The 20,979-nt window shown below is 36.9% G+C and overlaps 1 protein-coding gene across 2 annotated transcripts in view; it reads left to right on the forward strand.

Moving 5' to 3' along the window:
- Nucleotides 1–814: 814 nt before the first annotated feature.
- CWC22 (CWC22 spliceosome associated protein) overlaps nt 815–20,979 on the forward strand; it is a 61,442-nt gene continuing 41,277 nt past the window's right edge. The window contains exons 1-3 of one of the 2 annotated variants that reach the window (XM_078329091.1): nt 815–1,025; nt 14,905–15,043; nt 19,752–19,816. In XM_078329091.1, coding sequence (XP_078185217.1) covers nt 15,017–15,043; nt 19,752–19,816 — 92 coding nt within the window. In that variant the 5' untranslated portion in view covers nt 815–1,025; nt 14,905–15,016. Of the gene's footprint in view, nt 1,833–14,904; nt 15,044–19,751; nt 19,817–20,979 lie in introns of both variants that reach the window. The other variant, XM_078329092.1, reaches the window with a different exon arrangement.

The following is a 20,979-nucleotide window of genomic DNA, read 5'->3' on the forward strand; positions in this document are numbered from 1 at the left end:
ATGACTCAAACATATGTGGTCCAACTGCAGTGTTTTTATTCTTAATCATCACACTCTGCCTCCAGAAAGGAGCGGAAGCACAGCACTCTAAAATTGTAATAGAGAAGTGTGTGGAAAAACCAGGCCTGGTTTATGAAAGGTTTGAAAATATAAAGATATTCTTGTTTGAGGAAGAGAGTTTCCAAAAGAGCAAGTAGTTGAAGTTTTAGGTTTTGTTACTAGCGAAAAGTGAAGTTTAAAGAAACAGTTTGTTCAATGCCCAAGTTCTGCACTCTGTACAAACTGCTTCCCACTCAGCCAGGCAGTCTCCTTACTCTCAGCTCATACCAGTTGGTACCTTAACCTAAAAGAGAGGCAACGTCTTCTCTACAGAATTAGTTTTTCCTCATTATTTACTCTATGTATGATGTAATATTCTCCCATTCTCTTGGTCTGGACGTCTTGGAATTTATTAGGCACTTAATATTTGGTAACATTTTTGCTTATTAGGCTCTTGGTCAAACTCTATTATAAAGTCTCAGGAAAATCTCTTAATATTTTCACGGAAAAGTGACAACTGACTGCTTTAAAAAAAATGTCCCCTAAATGCAGAGAAATAGTTTTAGATTAAAGTAAATTCGGCTAGACTCTAAACACTATTAGGCTGCCAGTGAGCACCTTGGATGTTACTCGTAGGCGCCCAACTGTATGAACTACAATTCCCATCTTACACCGCGCCATTCCATGCTAAACTACAATTCCGCTTTCGTCATTTCCGTCAACTTAGGCGCTGGATTTCGGACTTTGTAGGTCATGTCAACTTCTCTTTTTTGTCGCCATTTTGATAAGAAGACAGTGTGCCTGGGTCGACCACTTTGACTCTGGTATTATGATATGCTATTTGAAATAAATTAAAAGGATAACGTGTCAAGCCGATTGAGCCTCAAGTTTTTATGTATTTCACTATCCGCATTCTTCCTACTGTCGGTGGTCGGGAAAAGGAAGTGACGTACGTCCGGTGTAATGGCGGCGCGGTGGAGCTCTAGGTAATTATCTGAAGTCGGTGGAGTCCCCGCAGGCAGCGAACCGGAGAGGGGGTGGCGGGTCGCTGGATCGGGTGGGAAGTGAAAGAGGCCCAGGAGTGGGTGCGGGCTCACTGGTACAGCTGTGAGCATCATTGGAGTGCGCGTGGCTCTCTTTCCGCCGGGCACTGGCCCGCGAGGGGGGTGTGAGAGCGGCTGGGGCCGAGGAGTCCGAGCCGGTGGTGAGGGAATGGGCTGTGTTAACTCACTCACTGCCTGCGCAGACCGGCCGACCTTCCTTGTGAGGTTCTTGGAGCTATCTGAAGTCCTGCACCAATCCTGGTGCTGTTGTTTCGTGTACAGTGTGTTTTGTACTTAGAGCCTCTGGAGTCAGTTGGGCTTGGGAAAGCCCCTTTACTAGTGCCCAGATCCCCGCGCCAAGGGAGTGGGATTAATGAGCTGTAGTTGATTAAAAGTTGAAGTGCTTGCACTCTTATGTCTTTTCCGGCCTTAAATCCTTTTGACTATTTGTGTGAAATTTCATTAGTGGTTTCTTCTTCATTTATTTGTCCTGTAAATACTGATAAGTTCTAGCGTTTAGTCTCGAAGACGCTTCATTTCTCCTGTGTTCTCTTCATCTATCTGTCATACTTTATCCAGCTCTAGTGAGGTAGTAACTGCCAAACTTGGCTTTCCAGGCTCCACCTCTCTAACGAGCCTTGGGTCCTACAGTGCAGCATTATGTAATGGAAATATAATAGTTAATTTCACTGAGTTTAACTGCAGAAACCGCGGTACCTGTTTCTACTTAATCTTCACAATTCTTTTGAGGTAAGTGGAGAAGGCAGGATTTGGAGAAAGGCTATTTTAGATGCAAGAATTCGCTAAGCGTTTTTTTTGCATTTTTAAGTGTGCAGAGACTCCAAATAGATAAACAAGCAAACTTTGTCCTCAGCAGATCAGTTAACCTAACTCTTACCTGTATTTAGGATTGCTTGGAAATTCAAGTTAACATAAATTATCCTACTATGGAAGGGCAGATTGAAAATTTGCATTCAAAGTGTGGTTTTGACCAGGATAAGCATTGTAACAGGCAGTATCAGTAGGAGGAGGAAACTCACTTGTGTTGGGCCTGATAGACCAAATATTTCAATTTTATTCAGCAATTATTAGGTCTGTCACATGAAGCAAGTTATCTAAGGTCTTTAGTGTCAGCTTCATCATCTGAAAACAATCCAATGAGGCAGGTATTGTGTTATTACCTCATCTGCCTCATTGGATTGTCTTTTTTGGAGTTTAAAGAAAACTAATGCTGATGAGGCACTCAGCACAGTGCCGGATACACTGTGTTCGCTTTATATTATTGTAAATTACTACGATGATATAGTTGATGAGTTCTCTCTGTGCCTCTATTCTTGTTCTCTGGTTCTGAATGTTGCCTTTCCACCTTAAATGTCCTTCCAGTTTTAAGTGTCCATGTCACTTTTATGGAGTCTTTCCCAACTCAGTTGACTGCGGCTCTGAGACTGTCTTGGTTATAAGTTAAAGGCCAAGAACTTTGATCTAATATCCTGGTCTCGTGCTTCCAAAAATGTGTTCTGAATCAGCAGCATCATCTCCTTGAAGCTTGTTAGCAATGCAAATTACTGGGCTTCACCCCAGTTCTGTTGAATCAGAAACGTGGAAATGGAGGCCCAACGATTTTATTTTTGTTTGTTTGTTTTTCCAAAGCATTTCAGTGATTCTCATGCCAGTTAGTTTGAGAACTTGTGATTTAGCCCATCCTTTAGGGACATACTATGGTTAGTCCTTCCCCTGCCCTCAGAATCAGGTTTGATGCCCTCCTTGCTCCAAAGTATTTGATCCGTGGCCAGCTAGTATTTATTATTATGCTTTGGATAGGTTATCTTCACTCACTTTTTGAAGTTCTGACACTTCCTAGACTACTTAATTGTTTTTTGTAAGCCAGCTTTCTTAGCTCTGTTAGCTTTCCCAGCTGCTGAATTTTTAGAAGTTAACACTCCTGGTGGGGCGCGATGACTCACACCTGTATTCCCAGCACTTTGGGAGGCTGAGGAGGGTGGATCACTTGAGGTCAGAAGTTAGAGACCAGCCTGGTCAACATGGTGAAACCCCATCTCCACTAAAAATACAAAAAGTATTAGCTTGTAGCCCCAGTTACTAGGCAGGCTGAGGCACAAGAATCACTCGAACCCTGGAGGCAGAGGTTGCAGTGAGCTGACATCACTCCACTGCCCTGTAGCTTAGAGGACAAAATGAGACTTTGTCTCAAGAAAAAAAAAAGAAGTTAGCTTTCCTTCCCAGTGCTCGTACATTGTTGAGCGACCTACAGTGGCTTGTACCTGAGACCACCCAAAAGACAACACAGTGACACATTTTATATTTCATATGCCCATGCCTTAACTTGAATAATATTTTCAATTTATTGTCCACCTGTATTTAGATGGAATTTTGTACTACCTGTCATATCCCTGACTTGGTCATCATTTGTTCATGGTACCTGGAGCTAGTTCAAGAAAGTAGTGGCTATTGGTAATACATCTGATCCCACTGATAACTTTGAAGGCTTCCTTGTTGAATTTCCCTGCTTTTCTGTTTATCCGAACATGGGAAGATGGTAGAACAATTAAGCCACAGAGCATACTAGTTTTAGCAAACTCCCAGACTTATACTTTTTCTCAGTATATACATTCCCCAGTGGACATTGGAAGAGACATTTGAATGCCTATAACAAAGTGCAAACTCTAAGCATGGATTAAAGCAAGGCTTTACTATATATAGTCAAGTTAGTAAGTCTTTCCCAGAGAACAGATACCAAAATCAGGGTATGGGCTGCCTTGGCCTTGGGACATATTAACTTCTGGAGAATGGGTTAGCTGGTGGGAAGGAGGAACTCACTGGTGACTCATGTTTAATCTGTCTCTCAGTCTAACTTATAAATGGGTGGAGCTAGACAGAGTTCAGCACTTCCACCTGAAAAGCTACCTTGTGAGTCCTTCCTGAAATAGTTGTCAGGATAGCTTTATTTTAGACCTGGCTACAGGAGCCTCTGTAGTAGAATGCAGTGCTTACATGTCTAGGGGCTAAATTTCTCTATGGAGGCCAACACCTCCAAGTTTTCTTTAAACCAGAATGTGGTTTACTAAGTGGCTTTCTAATTAAATAATCAGAAAGGTGACTTTCAAAGCTGTGCCATGAAAATTGGCAGAATGTATTTGCCCATATACTTAATTAGGCAAGCTGAGGAGCAGATTTGGGGTGGGAGAGAATGGTTTGAATGTATGATGAAGGCATATGGCATATTCAGTAATTAGGCTTGATTTTGTAAGTTGAAAGAACTGCACCTTCAGGGTTGGATTTCCTCTTGCAGTGCCTGCAAAGGAACTAGTATTTTTTTCATCCCACTCAATGAGTAAGTGTTTTCAAGCTGCTCCCCAGGTTAACATGGAATGAAGACTAATAGGAGGAGGCATCTGATAGTGCTGTCTTGATGCACTAGAACTTGGAAATCTTAGTATTTCCAAGAAGTAGGAGTTAAAAGGTGAGACAAGGCTGCTGTTGTATTCCTTGATGAGTAAGTTGACAAAATGGCATTATAGGGAGTTCTTTGTAGGAAAAAAAATAGGAGTAATCAGCAGAAATATACACTCCCTATTTTTTATTTAATTTTAGAGTTGGAACTTACTAAGTAGCAGACACTGTCCTACGTTCTGGATATGTAACAGTGACCAAGAACCTTGAAGATTCAGTGTATTCATACAGAGCCTTTCGTAGTGGAGCTTAATGAGTCTTGCATCTTCCTTCTTATTCACATACACCCTGGAATCCCCTAATTCTCTGTCTCTTTACACATGCTTATCTGTCATTTACTGAATGACCTCTTTCCCCTTTCTATATGGATAATTTCTACTTGTCTTTCAAGACTCAGGTTTAAGACCTACTTCTTTCTGTGTGTCCCCAACCCTCTTTTTCAGTTGTATTTTGTTTGTAACATTGTTGTAGCTCTTAGACATTTTTAGAGGTTTCTTCTTTACCCTAGGACAGAGTCCTCAGTGCTTTGTGTGCTGTGTAATTATGTATCTCCTGACTATACATAGGCACTGCCTTAAGTAAAGACCACAACCATACTTTGTTTCTCTTAGTTTCATACGTCCTTATTTTCTCTGTAAGCACTTTTAGTTTTTCTTCTTTTACTATTTTTTGGCGGATGGGATCTCATTGTGTTGCTGAGGTTGGGACTATAGGCCCATGCCACTGCACCCAGCTTTCCTCAGTCACTGAATGTAAATATCAGCTATGACTCTAGCCTCATCACTTTTTTGGTCTTGTTTTCCTGTACAAAATTCTTCAATTGTTGTAACCTCACAAAGATAGACTCTTGTGCACAAATACAAACTTAAAAAGTGAAGAAGGAAGCATTCAGTGAGTGATTAAAAGCACAAGAGCTATTTTTACCACAGGCATATATTAAGTAGAGTGTTGAGGGTTACGGTACAAGTTTGAAATTTAAGATTTTGTTTTATAATTTTTTTTATTCCATTTTAGGTTTTGGGGTAAATGTGCAGAACATGCAAGATAGTTGCATAGGTACACATGTGGCAGTGTGATTTCCCGCCTTCCTCCCCTTTACCCACATCTGGCATTTCTCCCCATGCTATCCCTCCCCAACTCCCCCCTCATTGTCCCTCCCCTGTTCCCCCCAACAGACCCCAGTGTGTAGTGTTCCCCTCCCTGTGTCCATGTGTTCTCATTGTTCATCACCCGCCTATGAGTGAGAATATGTGGTATTTCATTTTCTGTTCTTGTGTCAGTTTGCTGAGAATGATGTTCTCCAGATCCATACATGTCCCTACAAAGGACATGAACTCATCGTTTTTGATGGCTGCATAATATTCCATGGTGTATGTGTGCCACATTTTCCCAGTCCAGTCTATCATCGATGGGCATTTGGGTTGGTTCCAGGTCTTTGCTATTGTAAACAGTGCTGCAATGAACATTCGTGTGCATGTGTCCTTACAGTAGAACGATTTATAGTCCTTTGGATATATACCCAGTAATGAGATTGCTGGGTCAAATGGAATTTCTGTTTCTAGGTCCTTGAGGAATCGCTACACTGTCTTCCACAATGATTGAACTAGTTTACACTCCCACCAGCAGTGTTAAAGTGTTCCTATTTCTCCACATCCTCTCCAGCATCTGCTGACTCCAGATTTTTTAATGATCGCCATTCTAACTGGCGTGAGATGGTATCTCAATGTAGTTTTGATTTGCATTTCTCTAATGGCCAGTGATGATGAGCATTTTTTCACGTTTGTTGGCCTCTTGTATGTCTTCTTTTGTAAAGTGTCTGTTCATATCCTTTGCCCATTATTGAATGGGCTTGTTTGTTTTTTTCTTGTAAATCTGTTTGAGTTCTTTGTAAATTCTGGATATCAGCCCTTTGTCAGATGGGTAGATTGCAAAAATTTTTTTCCATTCTGTTGGTTGCCGATCCACTCTAGTGACTGTTTCTTTTGCCGTGCAGAAGCTGTGGAGTTTGATTAGGTCCCATTTGTCTATTTTGGCTTTTGTTGCCAATGCTGTTGGTGTTTTGTTCATGAAGTCCTTGCCTACTCCTATGTCCTGAATGATTTTGCCTAGATTTTGTTCTAGGGTTTTTATGGTGCCAGGTGTTATGTTTAAGTCTTTAATCCATCTGGAGTTAATTTTAGTGTAAGGTTTCAGGAAGGGGTCCAGTTTCTGCTTTCTGCACATGGCTAGCCAGTTTTCCCAACACCATTTATTAAACAGGGACTCCTTGCCCCATTGCTTGTTTTTGTCAGGTTTATCGAAGATTGTATGGTTGTAGATATGTTGTGTTGCCTCCGATGCCTCTGTTGTGTTCCATTGGTCTATATCTCTGTTTTGGTACCAGTACCATGCTGTTTTGATTACTGTAGCCTTGTAGTATAGTTTGAAGTTCAGTAGTGTGATGCCTCCCGCTGTGTTCTTTTTGCTTAGAATTGACTTGGCTCTGCAGGCTCTCTTTTGGTTCCATATGAAGTTTAAGGTGTTTTTTTCCAGTTTTGCGAAGAAGGTCATTGGTAGCTTGATGGGGATAGCGTTGAATCTGTAAATTACTTTGGGCAGTATGGTCATTTTCACGATATTGATTCTTCCTAACCATGAACATGGAATGTTTCTCATCTGTTTGTGTCCTCTTATTTCGTTGAGCAGTGGTTTGTAGTTCTCCTTGAAGAGGTCTTTTACGTTCTTTGTTAGTTGTATTCCTAGGTATTTTATTCTCTTTGTAGCAATTGTGAATGGCAGTTCATTCTTGATTTGGCTCTCTTTAAGTCTGCTATTGGTGTATAGGAATGCTTGTGATTTTTGCACATTGATTTTTTATCCTGAGACTTTGCTGAAGTTGTTTATCAGTTTCAGGAGATTTTGGGCTGAGACGATGGGGTCTTCTAGATATACTATCATGTCGTCTGCAAATAGAGACAGTTTGGCTTCCTCCTTTCCTATTCGAATACCCTTTATTTCTTTTTCTTGCCTGATTGAAATGGATATCATTGGATCCTTTAAAACATCTTTTTTTTTCACCCCTCCGTCTTACTGTCTTGAAGTGTCTCAAAATTTGGGCTGTCTACTCGCCACACAGAGTTGCAGACCAGTCAAATGCTTTTATGTTACTTATCTTTTCCAAAAAAACAATGTCCAGAATCACCTGCGGAACTTCTAGCCCTGTACTTGAACCTGGGAACTAGTCATTCAAATGATTATGAGTCAGAGAGCACATCTGGCATCTGCAGTGACTAGGAAGCAAACCAGGGAGTAGAGCTCTGAAACTCTTTACTTGTAATTCTTGGAGCCAGAGTATTTTGACTTCAGAATCTTGTAGATTTTAGAAAAATGCAGCTCCTGTACTGCATATTAAGTAATCCCCCATTTGGGGCCTGGAGCAACATCCTCTAATCAAACACTAATATTTCTGCATTGTGTCAAGTCACATTCAGTGTCAAGTCAGTACATTTTGCTTTCAAGTGAGTTGCCACATGCTTAAGAAAAATCTTTGTATTTTCAGAGCTTTTCAGATTTTAGAATTGCAGATAAAGGATTGTCAACCTGTACTGGTGACTTTTCTAGGAAGAGACAGGAGTATTTTGACCCTTTTATTTTCTTGAAATTGTGATTCTATGTTGACATCAAATTATGTATTTTTTGTCTTACCTTATGTGGTATATCATGGAGCACGTTTTTCACTAATATCTAAATATTTTTGAAAAAAGAAAAAAATAGCAAGAAATGATTTTCCTAAACAAATTTTCCCTCAGTACAGATACGGAAAGTACATAGCAATCTTGTTTTATATTGTTCAAGAGTGAAGCCAATCTGTTACTTCTATTTGTTTCCTGAGAAGGAAAATCCGTTCCTTGGGGGCTTGGCTCTTGTTGGGGGATTTTCTGAGAATCCGGTTATCTCCCTCCTATTATATTTTGGCATTCAGAATAATTTTAAGACAGTTTTTATTTTTTATTGTGTAATATTGCCACTTACGTTTTGGGTTATATATATATATAACCCAAATATATATATATATATATATATATATATATATAATTATAATATAATTATAAATATAAAAAATATATATAATTTATAAATATATAAATTTGTATATCTATATTTAAAATATATTTTAAATTTGTATATATATATTTAAATATATATATATTTTAAATTTAAAATATATATAATATATATATTATATTTTAAATTTGTATATATATATTTAAATATATATATATATTTTAAATTTGAACTCTGTTATAATGTTTGAGATTTACCAAACCTGTTACTATTTAGAAGCCAGAGGAGCCAACTAAAGGAAATGCACTGTTGATTCCCTCCATTAGCAATGTTCTGATAGTATGCTGCAGCAAGTTCCTCTAACTTGGTCTGAGAACACCGAAGTGACAGTGTAGAAGTGTTTTGCTACGGAAGTCATGTGGAAAGCAGTGCATTTCAGCCATTAGTTGAATATTTTCTCGTTTTCTTAAATTTTGAGATAATTGCAGAATTCACAATTTTATAGCTTCTAGTTAACAGTCTGAAGTACTTCTTATAAATGCTACTAAATGGTTTGCTTTCTAATGCCTGATGAAACAGAAAGAAAGAAACTCTCATTTTTTTAATAGTGCTCTCATGAGTACTATATCAGCTATTGGAAAATATCCTCCTTCAGGAGAGCAGGTGTGGTTTTGTTGAGTTGCTTTCTTGTGAGAAGGGGAAGGAAATTTAATAATTCGCCATAAAATTCACATAGCGATGCTTAGAAGAGCAGAGAGAGCTATAAACTCTAGATAAATCGCTCTCATTTCAGGAATTTCCAATTACTCTGAGCGTTAGCATGCATATGTTGAACTCAGAATTTCAGAAGAGGCATATTCTCTATAAATCTGGACAATGACAGTACTGTTCCTTTTTTTGTTAGAGCTGTGATAGTCTATTTTACGGTGTTGTCATTTTCACACTTCCATTTTGAGACATGGAAATGTGACAGATTGTACTTTATTGTCAGAAATTATTTGCTGATGAAGGGTGAAGGGGAAAGATGATACCAATCAGAAAGAAAACTCATTAAATTTAAATATTAAGGTAATTTGAAATAAAATGCACAGAAATTGCTAGTTTTAAAATGGGTAAGTAGGTTGGGAAGAGGAACTGGGTTTAAGACCCCAGGGGACAAGCAAAGGAAAATGCCAAATCTGTGCAATAGAGTCAAGTGATTTTTTTTTTCTCGTAGTATGTCTGGCCACAATGAATTCTAGGTATGCTAATTAAATAAAGGAATCCTTAAAATTACTGTGACTGTTTGAAAAGAAGTAGCCCTTTGTTCTATTAAATCACAGTCTTTGCTGTCTGGAACTTTGAGCAAATAGATCAATTTAGGCTAGGATAATTTTCTGGATAGGAGAGTGTGTACTTGTTTACATTTTATAATGTACCATTTTGACTTCAATTCATTAGTGTTGGTGTTTTCATTGGGACACGATACTGTGTGGCTTTGAGATCAGATAAACCTGACTTTGAATCTTAGCTTCTGCCATTTACTAGGTGTAATTCATGTGGACAGATTGCTTGAATTTGCTGTACTTCAGTTGTCCATTGGAAAACATGGCTTTAAAAAAAAGCACCAGAGCAGGGTAATTATGAAGATTGAATAAGATTGTGTAAGTGATTATAAATCGTGCCCAGAATTTCTCAGGTTTAAAAAGCACTTCTTACCTGTGAATTATTAAGAATTAATACATTTGGAATTTCTGTGTCCCTTTCCAATTGATTTATGACTAAGTTCTTCACTGTAAAGTAGGTAGGTTGTGGGGTCTCCATATTCTGGCTAAGTGGTTCATGATTTGAGAACAAATTAAGAACCAAAGTTTCTTATGTAGAATTGAAAAGCTGAGGAGTCTCAGGGAAAAGTTGGATGTTAGAATTACCTTGGGAATACTTTCAGAAAGCAGGTATGCACAGGTCTTTTCCTTACACTTTCTGCCCATTTTCTGATTCATAAGTCCGAGGTGGGCCCCAATATATGTAGAAGTAATTCTCCTCTTATGCGTGTGTCCATGATTCAGGTTGTTTTTAATATAGTGATATCAAACTATAGTTATACACTGTTAAGTAGTGATTTAAAACTGACATGTAGGAAAAAAGCCCAACCTGTCACCTTGTTTGAGTGGCTTAGTGTTTTCCTTATTAGAGATTTGCTTTATACCTGGAATGTAAACTTCATGTGAATAGGAGATTTTGTTAGGGTAGTTCATTGTTGCCTATCCAATGCCTAGAAAGATGCTGGGCAAATAATGGAAGTGCTGTATTATTTGTTGGGGAACAGATGTATGTATGCATAATACTGGGTTTAAAGGTAATAAAGGATATATTAGAAATGATAAATGGTTGTGCTAGCAGAGGTAGGGAAAAAATACCAATATCTTTGAGCAAAAGTAAGTTGAGTAAAGTTTTGAATTTTATGGCTCTCTATACCTTTATAGCCATAAAAGCAGGACCTTTGGAAAGAGTCATGCAATTTGGTTTCAACAGAGTCAGCTTGTTGAATCCAGCTAACGGTTTTATCCCTATAGGGATCTCATCCTGAGGTGAGAGAGGGGTAGCTTCTGTTTTAAATATTTTTAAAAATTCTATTTTAACTTGTAGGCTTTTACACTATACTTTGTACATTTTTTTTTAGTCATCACTGTAGGGAACAGTATATATATCCTTAACTTGTCATGTACTTAGAGTCAATATTGTATCACCTCACAAAAGATGTAGAAACCTTGCATAGTGTAGCTCCATTTTGACTGCTAATTCTATATACCATATATATATATATATATACACACTCCAGCTACATATATTATAATCCCTCAAGACATATTTTTTTGCTGTAAGAGTCCTATGTATTTTAGATAAATTAAAATAAAACAGAGTCTTTCGTATTTCCGGAGAAAGTCTTTCGTCATTTCCAGTATTCTTCATTTCTTTCTGAAAAAGTTTCCATCTAGTTTCATTTCCCTTTAGCTTGAAGAACTTATTTTAGCGTTTTTGTTTTGTTTTGTTTTGTTTGTTTTGTTTCCTAGTGCAGGTCTGCTGGTGATAAATTATCTTAATTTCTCTTAGTTATTTTGTTTGTTTAATCAGTAAATGTCTTCCTTCTTTCTTTAAAGATTGTTTTTGCTGGTTTTTATCTTTTAACACTTTTAAAAATTGTTTCACCATTTTCCAGTCTCTATAGTTTCTTTTTCAAGTTTATATATATATACATATATGAATTTAAAAAATTTATATATATAATTTACTAGCCTTACCATGTTTAAGTGTACAATTCAGTGGTAATACGTACATTTGTGTTCCTTTTTTCCCTTCATCCTCTACATCCCACTCCTGTTTCTGGCCTCTGATAACCACCAGTCTACTTTATCTTCATGAGATCCACTTTTTTAGCTTCTGCATATGTGTGAGAACGTGGTCTATTTAGTTTCTGATGAGAAGTCAGCAGTAGTTTGAATTGTTATTTTCTGTATATAATATGCTGTTTTTTTCTTTTGCTGCTCTCAGGATTTTTCTCTTTATCTTTGGCTTTCATTAGTTTTATTATTAACCATTAATCATTCTACTGTTGAGCATATTCAGTGAATTTTTTATTTTATGTATTTTTCAGTTTTAGAATTTCTGTTTGGTTCTATTTTATCATTTCTCTTGGCTGAAATTTCCCAGGCATATTTTCCTTTGCATTTTTCCATATGTTTTAAAAACCATGCTTTAAAAATCTTACATGCTCATTCCAGGATCTGGGTCATCTCAGCATTGATCTGTTTTGATTGTGTTTTCCCTTAAGATTGGACCACAGTTTTTAAATGTTATTTTTAATTGTCTCCTGGTTGTTGTTATTTTTATGTTACAGAGACTTTGGTTTCCTTACATTCCTCTAAGGAGTGGTGACTTTTTAGGCAGTTAACTTGGTTGGACTTAAATTGCAAACTCTAGTCTCTTGAGCAGCAGTTCAAATCTTAGTTCAGTTGGCAGGAATCTGTCTTGTATGTGTGTTGGTTCAGAGGTAGTTAGAGATGTGGGAACAATTTATACCCAGCATATGGGGTTTCCCTTCACTCACTCTCTCCCCTCCTGGATTCCCCCTCAGTTTCCAGCAGCTGTGGTTGCCTCAGACTCTGTCCTCCTGTTCTTCAAATGAGAATGGCAGCAGCTTTTCATCAGTTTTAGCCACCCTTGCATGGTACAGACTGCAGCTTGCCTTCAGACTAAGGCTGCATTAAATGGGATAACTCACTCAGGTTGCTCCTTTCTCCAGGGCATCTACTCTCCTTAGACTCAGCCTGTTTTTGTTGATTCTCCAGTGCCTTCAGGTGGTTGTTGTGTGTTTTGTCAAGAGTTTATGGTTGTTGTCTGTGAAAGGATTGGGTTCAGTAGGAACTTTCTAGCCATTTCAGAAGTGGAAGTTCAGTTACCCTTTTAAAAACTTTGTTCAGGGGTGCCTCACAGGCTACCCAGTTGCACTGGGAACCAAAACACCCTTGTTATTTAAGTTCTTACAGGAAAATAGTGTAATTATTATATGTATGAAACTTTCTAGTCTCTAACCTCTCTTTCCCCTTTGAGACACATTTATTATTTTGCTTTGGATAATATAGAGTTATTAAGATAATAACTCTTGCGTGATAACAGAATAGACTGTTTAAGGTAGAGGGGCATGCCTCTCCTCTCTGCTACTGTCAGAGTCTGATTTTATGAAATGTTTTTCACAACTTATTCTGGATTTTCTCAATTATTTATCTAAGGTATAGCATCCAGTAGGAAAACCTCTGAAACTGAGTTCAAACAATAATATCATAGTTGTGGGCCTGGTAAGGTCCTAGATAGACTGGTCTGTTATATGGCATTAGGTTTAGGACCAGAGTAATCTTTAAAACTTTGTATAAAGGAAAGATTTGGGGAGAACTTGCCAGCTAAAAACAAGGCTGAGCTTTCCAAACTACTGCAATAATAACTAATTGAAGAAAGAGCCTGTTAATCAGCATATTATGTAAAGTTACACACATTTGTTTACTTAACTGTAGGCTTCATACATAAGCAGTGATGTGCTTTAGATTGTAGTTATATTTTATAGATTGGTAAGTTTGCCTTTAACCTTGACACCATGCCAACCATTGTACTAGAAACCTTACTTGACTTAGTAATTTGTAAACATCCCTGTCTGCATCAAATGATAGCAGCTCTGTATCACTTTGTAGTGTAAAGACTATTTCTGTATGTGTTCTAGTGAGAGGAATACTTAACAGGGTGTCCTTATGATAGGTTTCTAGTTGTAAGTCTAACTGGTATTATAATTTATAATTGGAATAGCTTATCTGGCTTTCAGTGTTCTCTTTAAAAGGAAGGAATTGGACCAGATAATCTGTTATACCCTTTCTAACACTGAAATTAATTTTTTTCTACTTGTATTCAGTTATTTTGGTACTAAGTACATTGCTTTCTCTGCAATCTCTATGTGTTTTAATCCTTATATGGTTTTTTTTCTATTTTATTTTTGGAATTTTATTGCCTTAAACTATAAACCATAGAGATATGTACTTCCAATAAAATACTCAAATGGAAGTTCTTTGTGAACATAAGTATCAATTTAACACCTTGCAGAAATTACTAAAATTTACTTAGGAGAATATTAAAAGATAACTAAAGATTTTAGGTTTAATGCTGATGACTAGGTTATTCTGAGCCAGATACTTAGTTCTCATATCTCATGTGTATATATCTGAAGCCTTGTGCCATTAATGGTTCACATTGAAACATAATTATTGTAGTTTAGCACCTTCAATTTCTATGTGGATTATGTTTATTTCTTAATGATTATTATTGCAAGGATATAGGGCATTTCATTCTTACTCTATATAGAAACATTGGATTTTTATACTGAGTTTATATAGTTTCTCTTCTATCATTGATTTCTCAATTTTTTAAAAATAATATCCCAATACTATCTTATGATGTAGGTGTATATCTCCCTCACTGTGAGAACATTTTTAATAAAAAAGTTATAGGACATCTCTTTTTAAATTAACTTTTGTTCCTCTTCGTCCTTAGAATATAACCTTCTGCTTGTTCTCTCATTCACGGATTTTTTTTTTTCTGCCAGTATATGTTAGGTATACATTATTATGTGTAACTACTTAAGGATTTTTAAAATTTTTATTTAGTTATTATATTTGTTTATAGATTAAGACAAATAAGAGGGTTAAATGCCCATTGTGTAGAAGAAATGTCATCATTTTACACACTTCATTGGTGTTAACAGAGCTTTCTTTGGTATATTTTATAGGTGATATTTGCAGACAGAAAAAGTAAACTGTCAAGGAATTCAGAGCGTTGGGGACTTGCTATTTGAACCAGTTGGAGGAGTCTTTGATTTATTGGACCAACCAGCAACAGAAATGAAAAGTAGTGTGGCACAGATAAAAGTAAGTGTTCAAAACTTAAAATAGAGGATGTAAGCTTATAGTCGATTACCTATTCTTTAAATATAAATGCATTTACGTAATTAGGACAGTAGAGCCAGACAGTAGGGTGGCACTTAGCTTGGTGCAGAAGTAATTGCAGTTTTCGCAGTTTTAAAAACCGCAATTACTTTTGCACCAACCTAATACATCCAACTTAAACTTTAAATGTAGATTCTTAGCTATATGGAAGCAATAGTGTGCAAGAGGGCAGTTGAGAGAACATGCAGGGGTGTGTGTGTGTGTGTGTGTGTACACGTGCATGCATCAGTGCCTGCATAAATCATGTGAGTGATCAAACAGAGCAGGGAAATTTCTGCCTGTTTATAATGTGAGCCTTTTGTTGCATATTTCTTATGAATAGATGGGCTCTTTATTCTGTGCTGTACTTTAGATAGTGTATGTTCATTTATTCAACAAATGCATATTGAGTTCTAATGATTGTTATGAGAACTTTGAACAAAGTAGTGAATAAAACAAATCCTTGTTTGGAGTTTACATTATAGTTGTTGTCGGGAGGAGACTAAATTATAAACTTGATAAGTAAGTTATATATTATGTTAGAATGTTAAGTAATAGACTTGTGCTATAGAGAAAAGAAATAGAATTCGGGTAGGGGGCTTCAATGTAAGTAACTTATATATTATGTTAGAATGTTAAGTAATAGACTTGTGCTATGGAGAAAAGAAATAGAATTCGGGTAGGGGGCTTCAACATAAGTAAGTTATATATTATGTTAGAATGTTAAGTAATAGACTTGTGCTATGGAGAAAAGAAATAGAATTAAAGAAATAGAATTTGGGTAGGGGGCTTCAACATTGAGGGGTTGCAGTTTTTAATAGAGGGGTTAGTAGGGCCCATTGAAAAGATACCCATTTGAGTAGAGACTTGAAGATGTGAGAGTTAACTATGCCGATATCTGGGGAAAGAGTGTGCTTGGCAGGAACAGCAAATGCCAAGGCAAAGAATCTCGAGTGAGTGGGGCAGGTATCAGAAGGGGAGGATTATAGGAGGTGAGGTCAGGGCAGTAACAGGGACCAGTAATTCCCTCTGCTTTCAAAATTGTTTTGCCTGTGAGTGAACTTGTCAGGTGAGCAAACTACTCAACTTCCTTTTCTTTTCAACTGCATGGATTTACAACCAAGCCATCACTTTTTGGGCCATGGAGTCAATAAAGGGGGAACTGTATTTTTATTTGATTATAACTGTAGGCAGTCCTCCCTTCCTCTCCTTTACCAGCTGTGTAACCCTAAAGTTCCTTCTTTAAAGAGAAGCAGTAGATTGCAAGCTCCTTGACAGTAAGCTCTGTGGTAGGGGCTTATTAAGCTGAACTGATAAACTTGTAGAGTAAGACAGCCTCTGCTGCCATCTTTTCCAGCCTCTGTCAAGTGTGAGAAGACACTCACCCACCTCTCTGGTAGGTGGACATCCAGCCTCTGCTTAGTGTGTATCTCTTTTGGCATGGGGCTCACAGTTTCTTAAGGTAATTCCATCTGTCAGTAACCCTTGTATATTGTTCTTAAATCAGCCCTTTTGTGACTTGTACTCATTGGTCCATTGTTACTTAAACAGTTAATTTGTTGAAGACCCAGTAGGGGGCAGATTCTGTGTTAGGAGCCGGGGTCATAATAAAAGAAAGGAGACCTTGTGCAAAACTGGCTCTTGACAGAGCCGTGTTAGACAAGAGCACTCAGATCTTTAGATTAAGGCCTTTCACTCAAAGGGAGAAATGTATAGCCTTTCTCAGAATCCTCTTTCAGTTCCTTTTAGCCTCTGCTTCTCCATGCTTCCCTCATGTGGTCCTGATGGGTCTCCTGTGGCGTTTTCCCCCCCAGCCTGGGAGTGAGTGACTTCATTTAGCATGCCCTTCACACTTAGTGGCTTGGCTTTCCCAGCCAACTCTTTGGTCTGCTTCCATTTCTCTCCTTTGTGTTAGCCACAACAGGTCCACTAGCTGGGTTGATGCTCATTCTTACTTTAGGTGACACTCAGCTCTTTCCTTGATGTTCTGAGGACTCACATGTTAGGTTCATAATGCTTCAACTGAGAATCCCCTGTTTGTCCCTTGAACTTTATGATAGCTTCCTTAGCAAGCTCCCCACCTCTTCCAGCCTTTCCTCCCTCCTTCTCTTCAAGTCCAGTGGATCCTGAAAGCCTCTGGATTCACGCTTCTTGTTTCCCTTGTCTCCTCATAATGCTGTCTCTGTGTTGTTGTAGACTATGATTGATTGCATGATATCATCATATTTGTTCTACTTCATGAACAGTTTAGAAAAATTTTAAAGGTAATTCTGACTGTATAGTATTTTCAGCTACTGTACTGGCTTACAATCTAAAGTCTGTGATAAAAGAAATAGGGAAATTCGGGTTCTTATTATTTGAATCATACCCAAAAGTAATTTTTAACTCGGTGAAATTCTATTCATCTACCAAAGCCAAATTCAAGCCCCATTTTCCCACTTTCATCCTTTAGCACCCTGTGCCACAGTGATTATTTCCTACTCAAGATCTCCTGTTAGCACTTACTATGTGTGCCAGTCACTTGTTACTTGATCATATTTACGAAATCTTTCTTATTCACGACTTCAATATTTTTGGTCTCTTCCTCTTGCTCACAACAGATGTTAAAAATCATTAGCACAGAATTGAGGCCTTCTCCTTAATGTAATCAAAATAATTTCTTTGCCTTGTAAAGAGAAAGGAGGTCTTGCAGTTTTATTGTTCTCTGTCTCCTCCCCTGTATTCTCCCCTCCTCCCCTTCTTCCTCCTCCTGTTCTCTCTCTCTTTCTCTCCCTCTCTCTCTACTTTCTCTCATTCTTGGGAACTTACAGTCTAATGTGTTTAATTGTGGAAATCTTTATAAGCCTCTCCTACAAGATCATAAGCTCCTTGACCTTTCTTATCTATTGTATCCTTCAGAATGTCTACACTGGAAGGACTATGTCTTACAATACATGATCATATAAATATTGTATTTTATGTTACCATTGAATTGAGTGAATCTTGTGCTCTGTGTCTGATCTAAGATCTTTATGTGAAGTTTTATAGAAACCTGTATCTTATACATTGAACAACTCTATTTCACTGTTACTAAGTGAAATAATTTTTAAAACTTTCTTATACTAGAAACAGAATTTTAAGGTGGTTGAATTTAGTGCAAAGTAACAGCTAAACTACAGTTACTTTAAATTATCAATTTTGATTACATGCTTATTCATCTATGTGGATTAGTTAGTGAATACTGTTCAAAGGGTTCAATATTTAATGAAACTGTTTTGCAGTATACTTGTGATCATGTTAGACTCAAACTGCTGTTAATTAGATAGTCATAAAATCAGAGGAAGTTGGATCTTACATTTCTACTCAGAACAATTTTCTATTTTAAAATATGTATTTTTTTAATTAAAGAGGCAAGCATGCAAGTTTGTAGAACATTTACTCGTTTGATTTAGTTTATCTTAGATTTCAAGATTAAGGTATGTTAAATGCTATTTTCTTTTCAATATGGTTAATTAATATTATTTTAATTCTTAAAAAAAGGCTTGTTAATATTTGAATGTAAATCAGTTATATAACAAATTTTACCTATAGGCAGAGGTAAACATTTTGGTTCCTTAATGTATTTAGATTTTTAAATTAGGACATAGTCCCAAACTGGATGGTTCATATCTCTGTCTCATGTCAGTCTCGTGTTACATGAAGTTACTTATATGTATCCTGATTGTTTTTCAAAGAATTTGAGTAGGACTTATACCTTAAAAGTAACGTTGTTTGATTCTGTAGTGCCTACCGTAGTATAATATATCAGACACTCAAATGATGTTTGTTGAATACAAAAATGAATTTTTATAAACATGTTAGAGTCAGTTTTTTCCAGCTGTTTATTTTACCCTGTACTAAAGTTGTGGTTTTCATAAGCCAAAGGAGAGATGAGGTAAGTACAGTATCAAGGCGAGAGGATCACTTGAGCCTGGGTGATTGAGTCTGCAGTGAGCCATAATTGTGCCACTGCACTCCAGCCTGGGCAACATAACGGGACCCTGCCTCAAAAATAAGAGTAAAAAATAAAAATTGTAACTCTTACATAGAAATAAAATATAAACTAGATGTCATTGATAATTTGAGAATTATCTTTTTCTACTTTAATTTTTTTTGGCTAGAAAGACGTATTTGGTCCAGCAAAGGCATAAGAATGATATAATTGTCTTTAAGGAGTCAGGGGAAAGGGTCAGGGAGGGTGGGGGGTGGTCGTGAGGGATAAAAGACTATACATTGGGGTACAGTGTACACTATTCATGTTATGGGTACACCATAATCTCAGAAATCAGTACCAAAGAACTTATCCATGTAACCAAATACCACCTGTTCCCCCAAAAACTGTTGAAATAAAAATAAAAAGAAATTTAAAAAAAAATAACAGAAAAAATAAGTATTTGGTCCATAATGAAAATAGGTGCCTGCCACAGACAGGCCCATCTGGGATGGTCTGAAATTTTTGTTTTATCTTATAGACTGTTTAGGTAACATGAATTCTTCTTAATGATTTAAAAAATGTTCTGATGTAATAATCTGATGTACTTCCAATTTTCTGAGACATGTATTTCAGCCTGTTTTTTTTTTTTTTTAACATAAATAATTTTTGAAATGTTTTTTCCTTTTTCCTCTTTTAAAGCCTTCTGGTCATGACAGAAGGGAAAACCTTAATTCATATCAGAGGAACTCCTCCCCAGAAGACAGGTAAATAGTTTTATATGCTCTAAATGCAATGTAAGTTTTTATAGTAAGTTTTATGTAATAATTTCGCTCTTAGATTTCCAATTTTAGGGTGGATAACGTCTTTCTAATGGTTTTATAACCAGTATTACTTGGATGGACTTGATGGAGGAATCATTCTTAAATGACTCTTTTAGGAGTGTCTAGTAAATAATTCCAGATATTATGTAATTTTTATGTGGAAAGGAATAATTTTTAATGTCTCAAATACTAATGGAATGAAAGTATATAGTGGAAAACTGAGTTGAAATGACACTATTTAGAAGTGCTACTTTACTACTGGTAATATTGTCCCTTACATTTACATAGCTCTGTATTGTTTTTAAAATATTTTTATATAGATTATATCAGGGATCCCCAACCCCAGATCCAGGGACCAGACCGCACAGCAAGAGGTGAGCAACAGGCCTGCCAGTATTTTGGTCTGAGCTCCACCTCCTGTCAAATGAGCTGCATCGTTGGATTCTCATAGGAGCACAAACCCTATTGTGAGCTGTGCATGTGAGGGATCTAGGTTCTGCTCTCCTTATAAGAATCTAACTAATGCCTGAGGTGGAGCAGTTTCATCCTGAAACCATCCCCCCACCCCCTCACCATCTGTGGTAAAATTGTCTTCCACAAAAAGGTTGAGGACTGCTGGATTATATCATATTATAATTATGTTAAGATCAGTGTTCCAAAAAATGTTACCATTAATGTATATTATGAATTCACATTAGGACTACAGTTATTTCATTTTGATCATTGAAAGACCATTAAGCATGTGGTCTATTAAATATAATGACTGTAAAAAATAATTTTTTATGCCAATTAAAAATAATTTATGAAGGAAGAAGCATCCTTCAAACTTGCTTTCAGTTGTGTAATCTTCCTTACTCCATATGTACTTTCTTATTCTACTCTGCTAAATATCTCTAAAAACTTTGCTTTGCGTACATCAAGTTAATTGCCCTGGTTCATGATTACTTACTACTTTTCACCGGTCGCCACTCCCTATATATTAAGATACGTATATATCTTTCTACACACAGACACATACACACATGGGTATATGTGTGTATAACTTAATTGTAGATGTGTATATAAAATACAGATTATGGTACTATATATCTATTATGTATATATTT

Source organism: Callithrix jacchus, chromosome 6, assembly GCF_049354715.1.
Source record: "Callithrix jacchus isolate 240 chromosome 6, calJac240_pri, whole genome shotgun sequence".
NCBI lineage: Eukaryota > Metazoa > Chordata > Mammalia > Primates > Cebidae > Callithrix > Callithrix jacchus.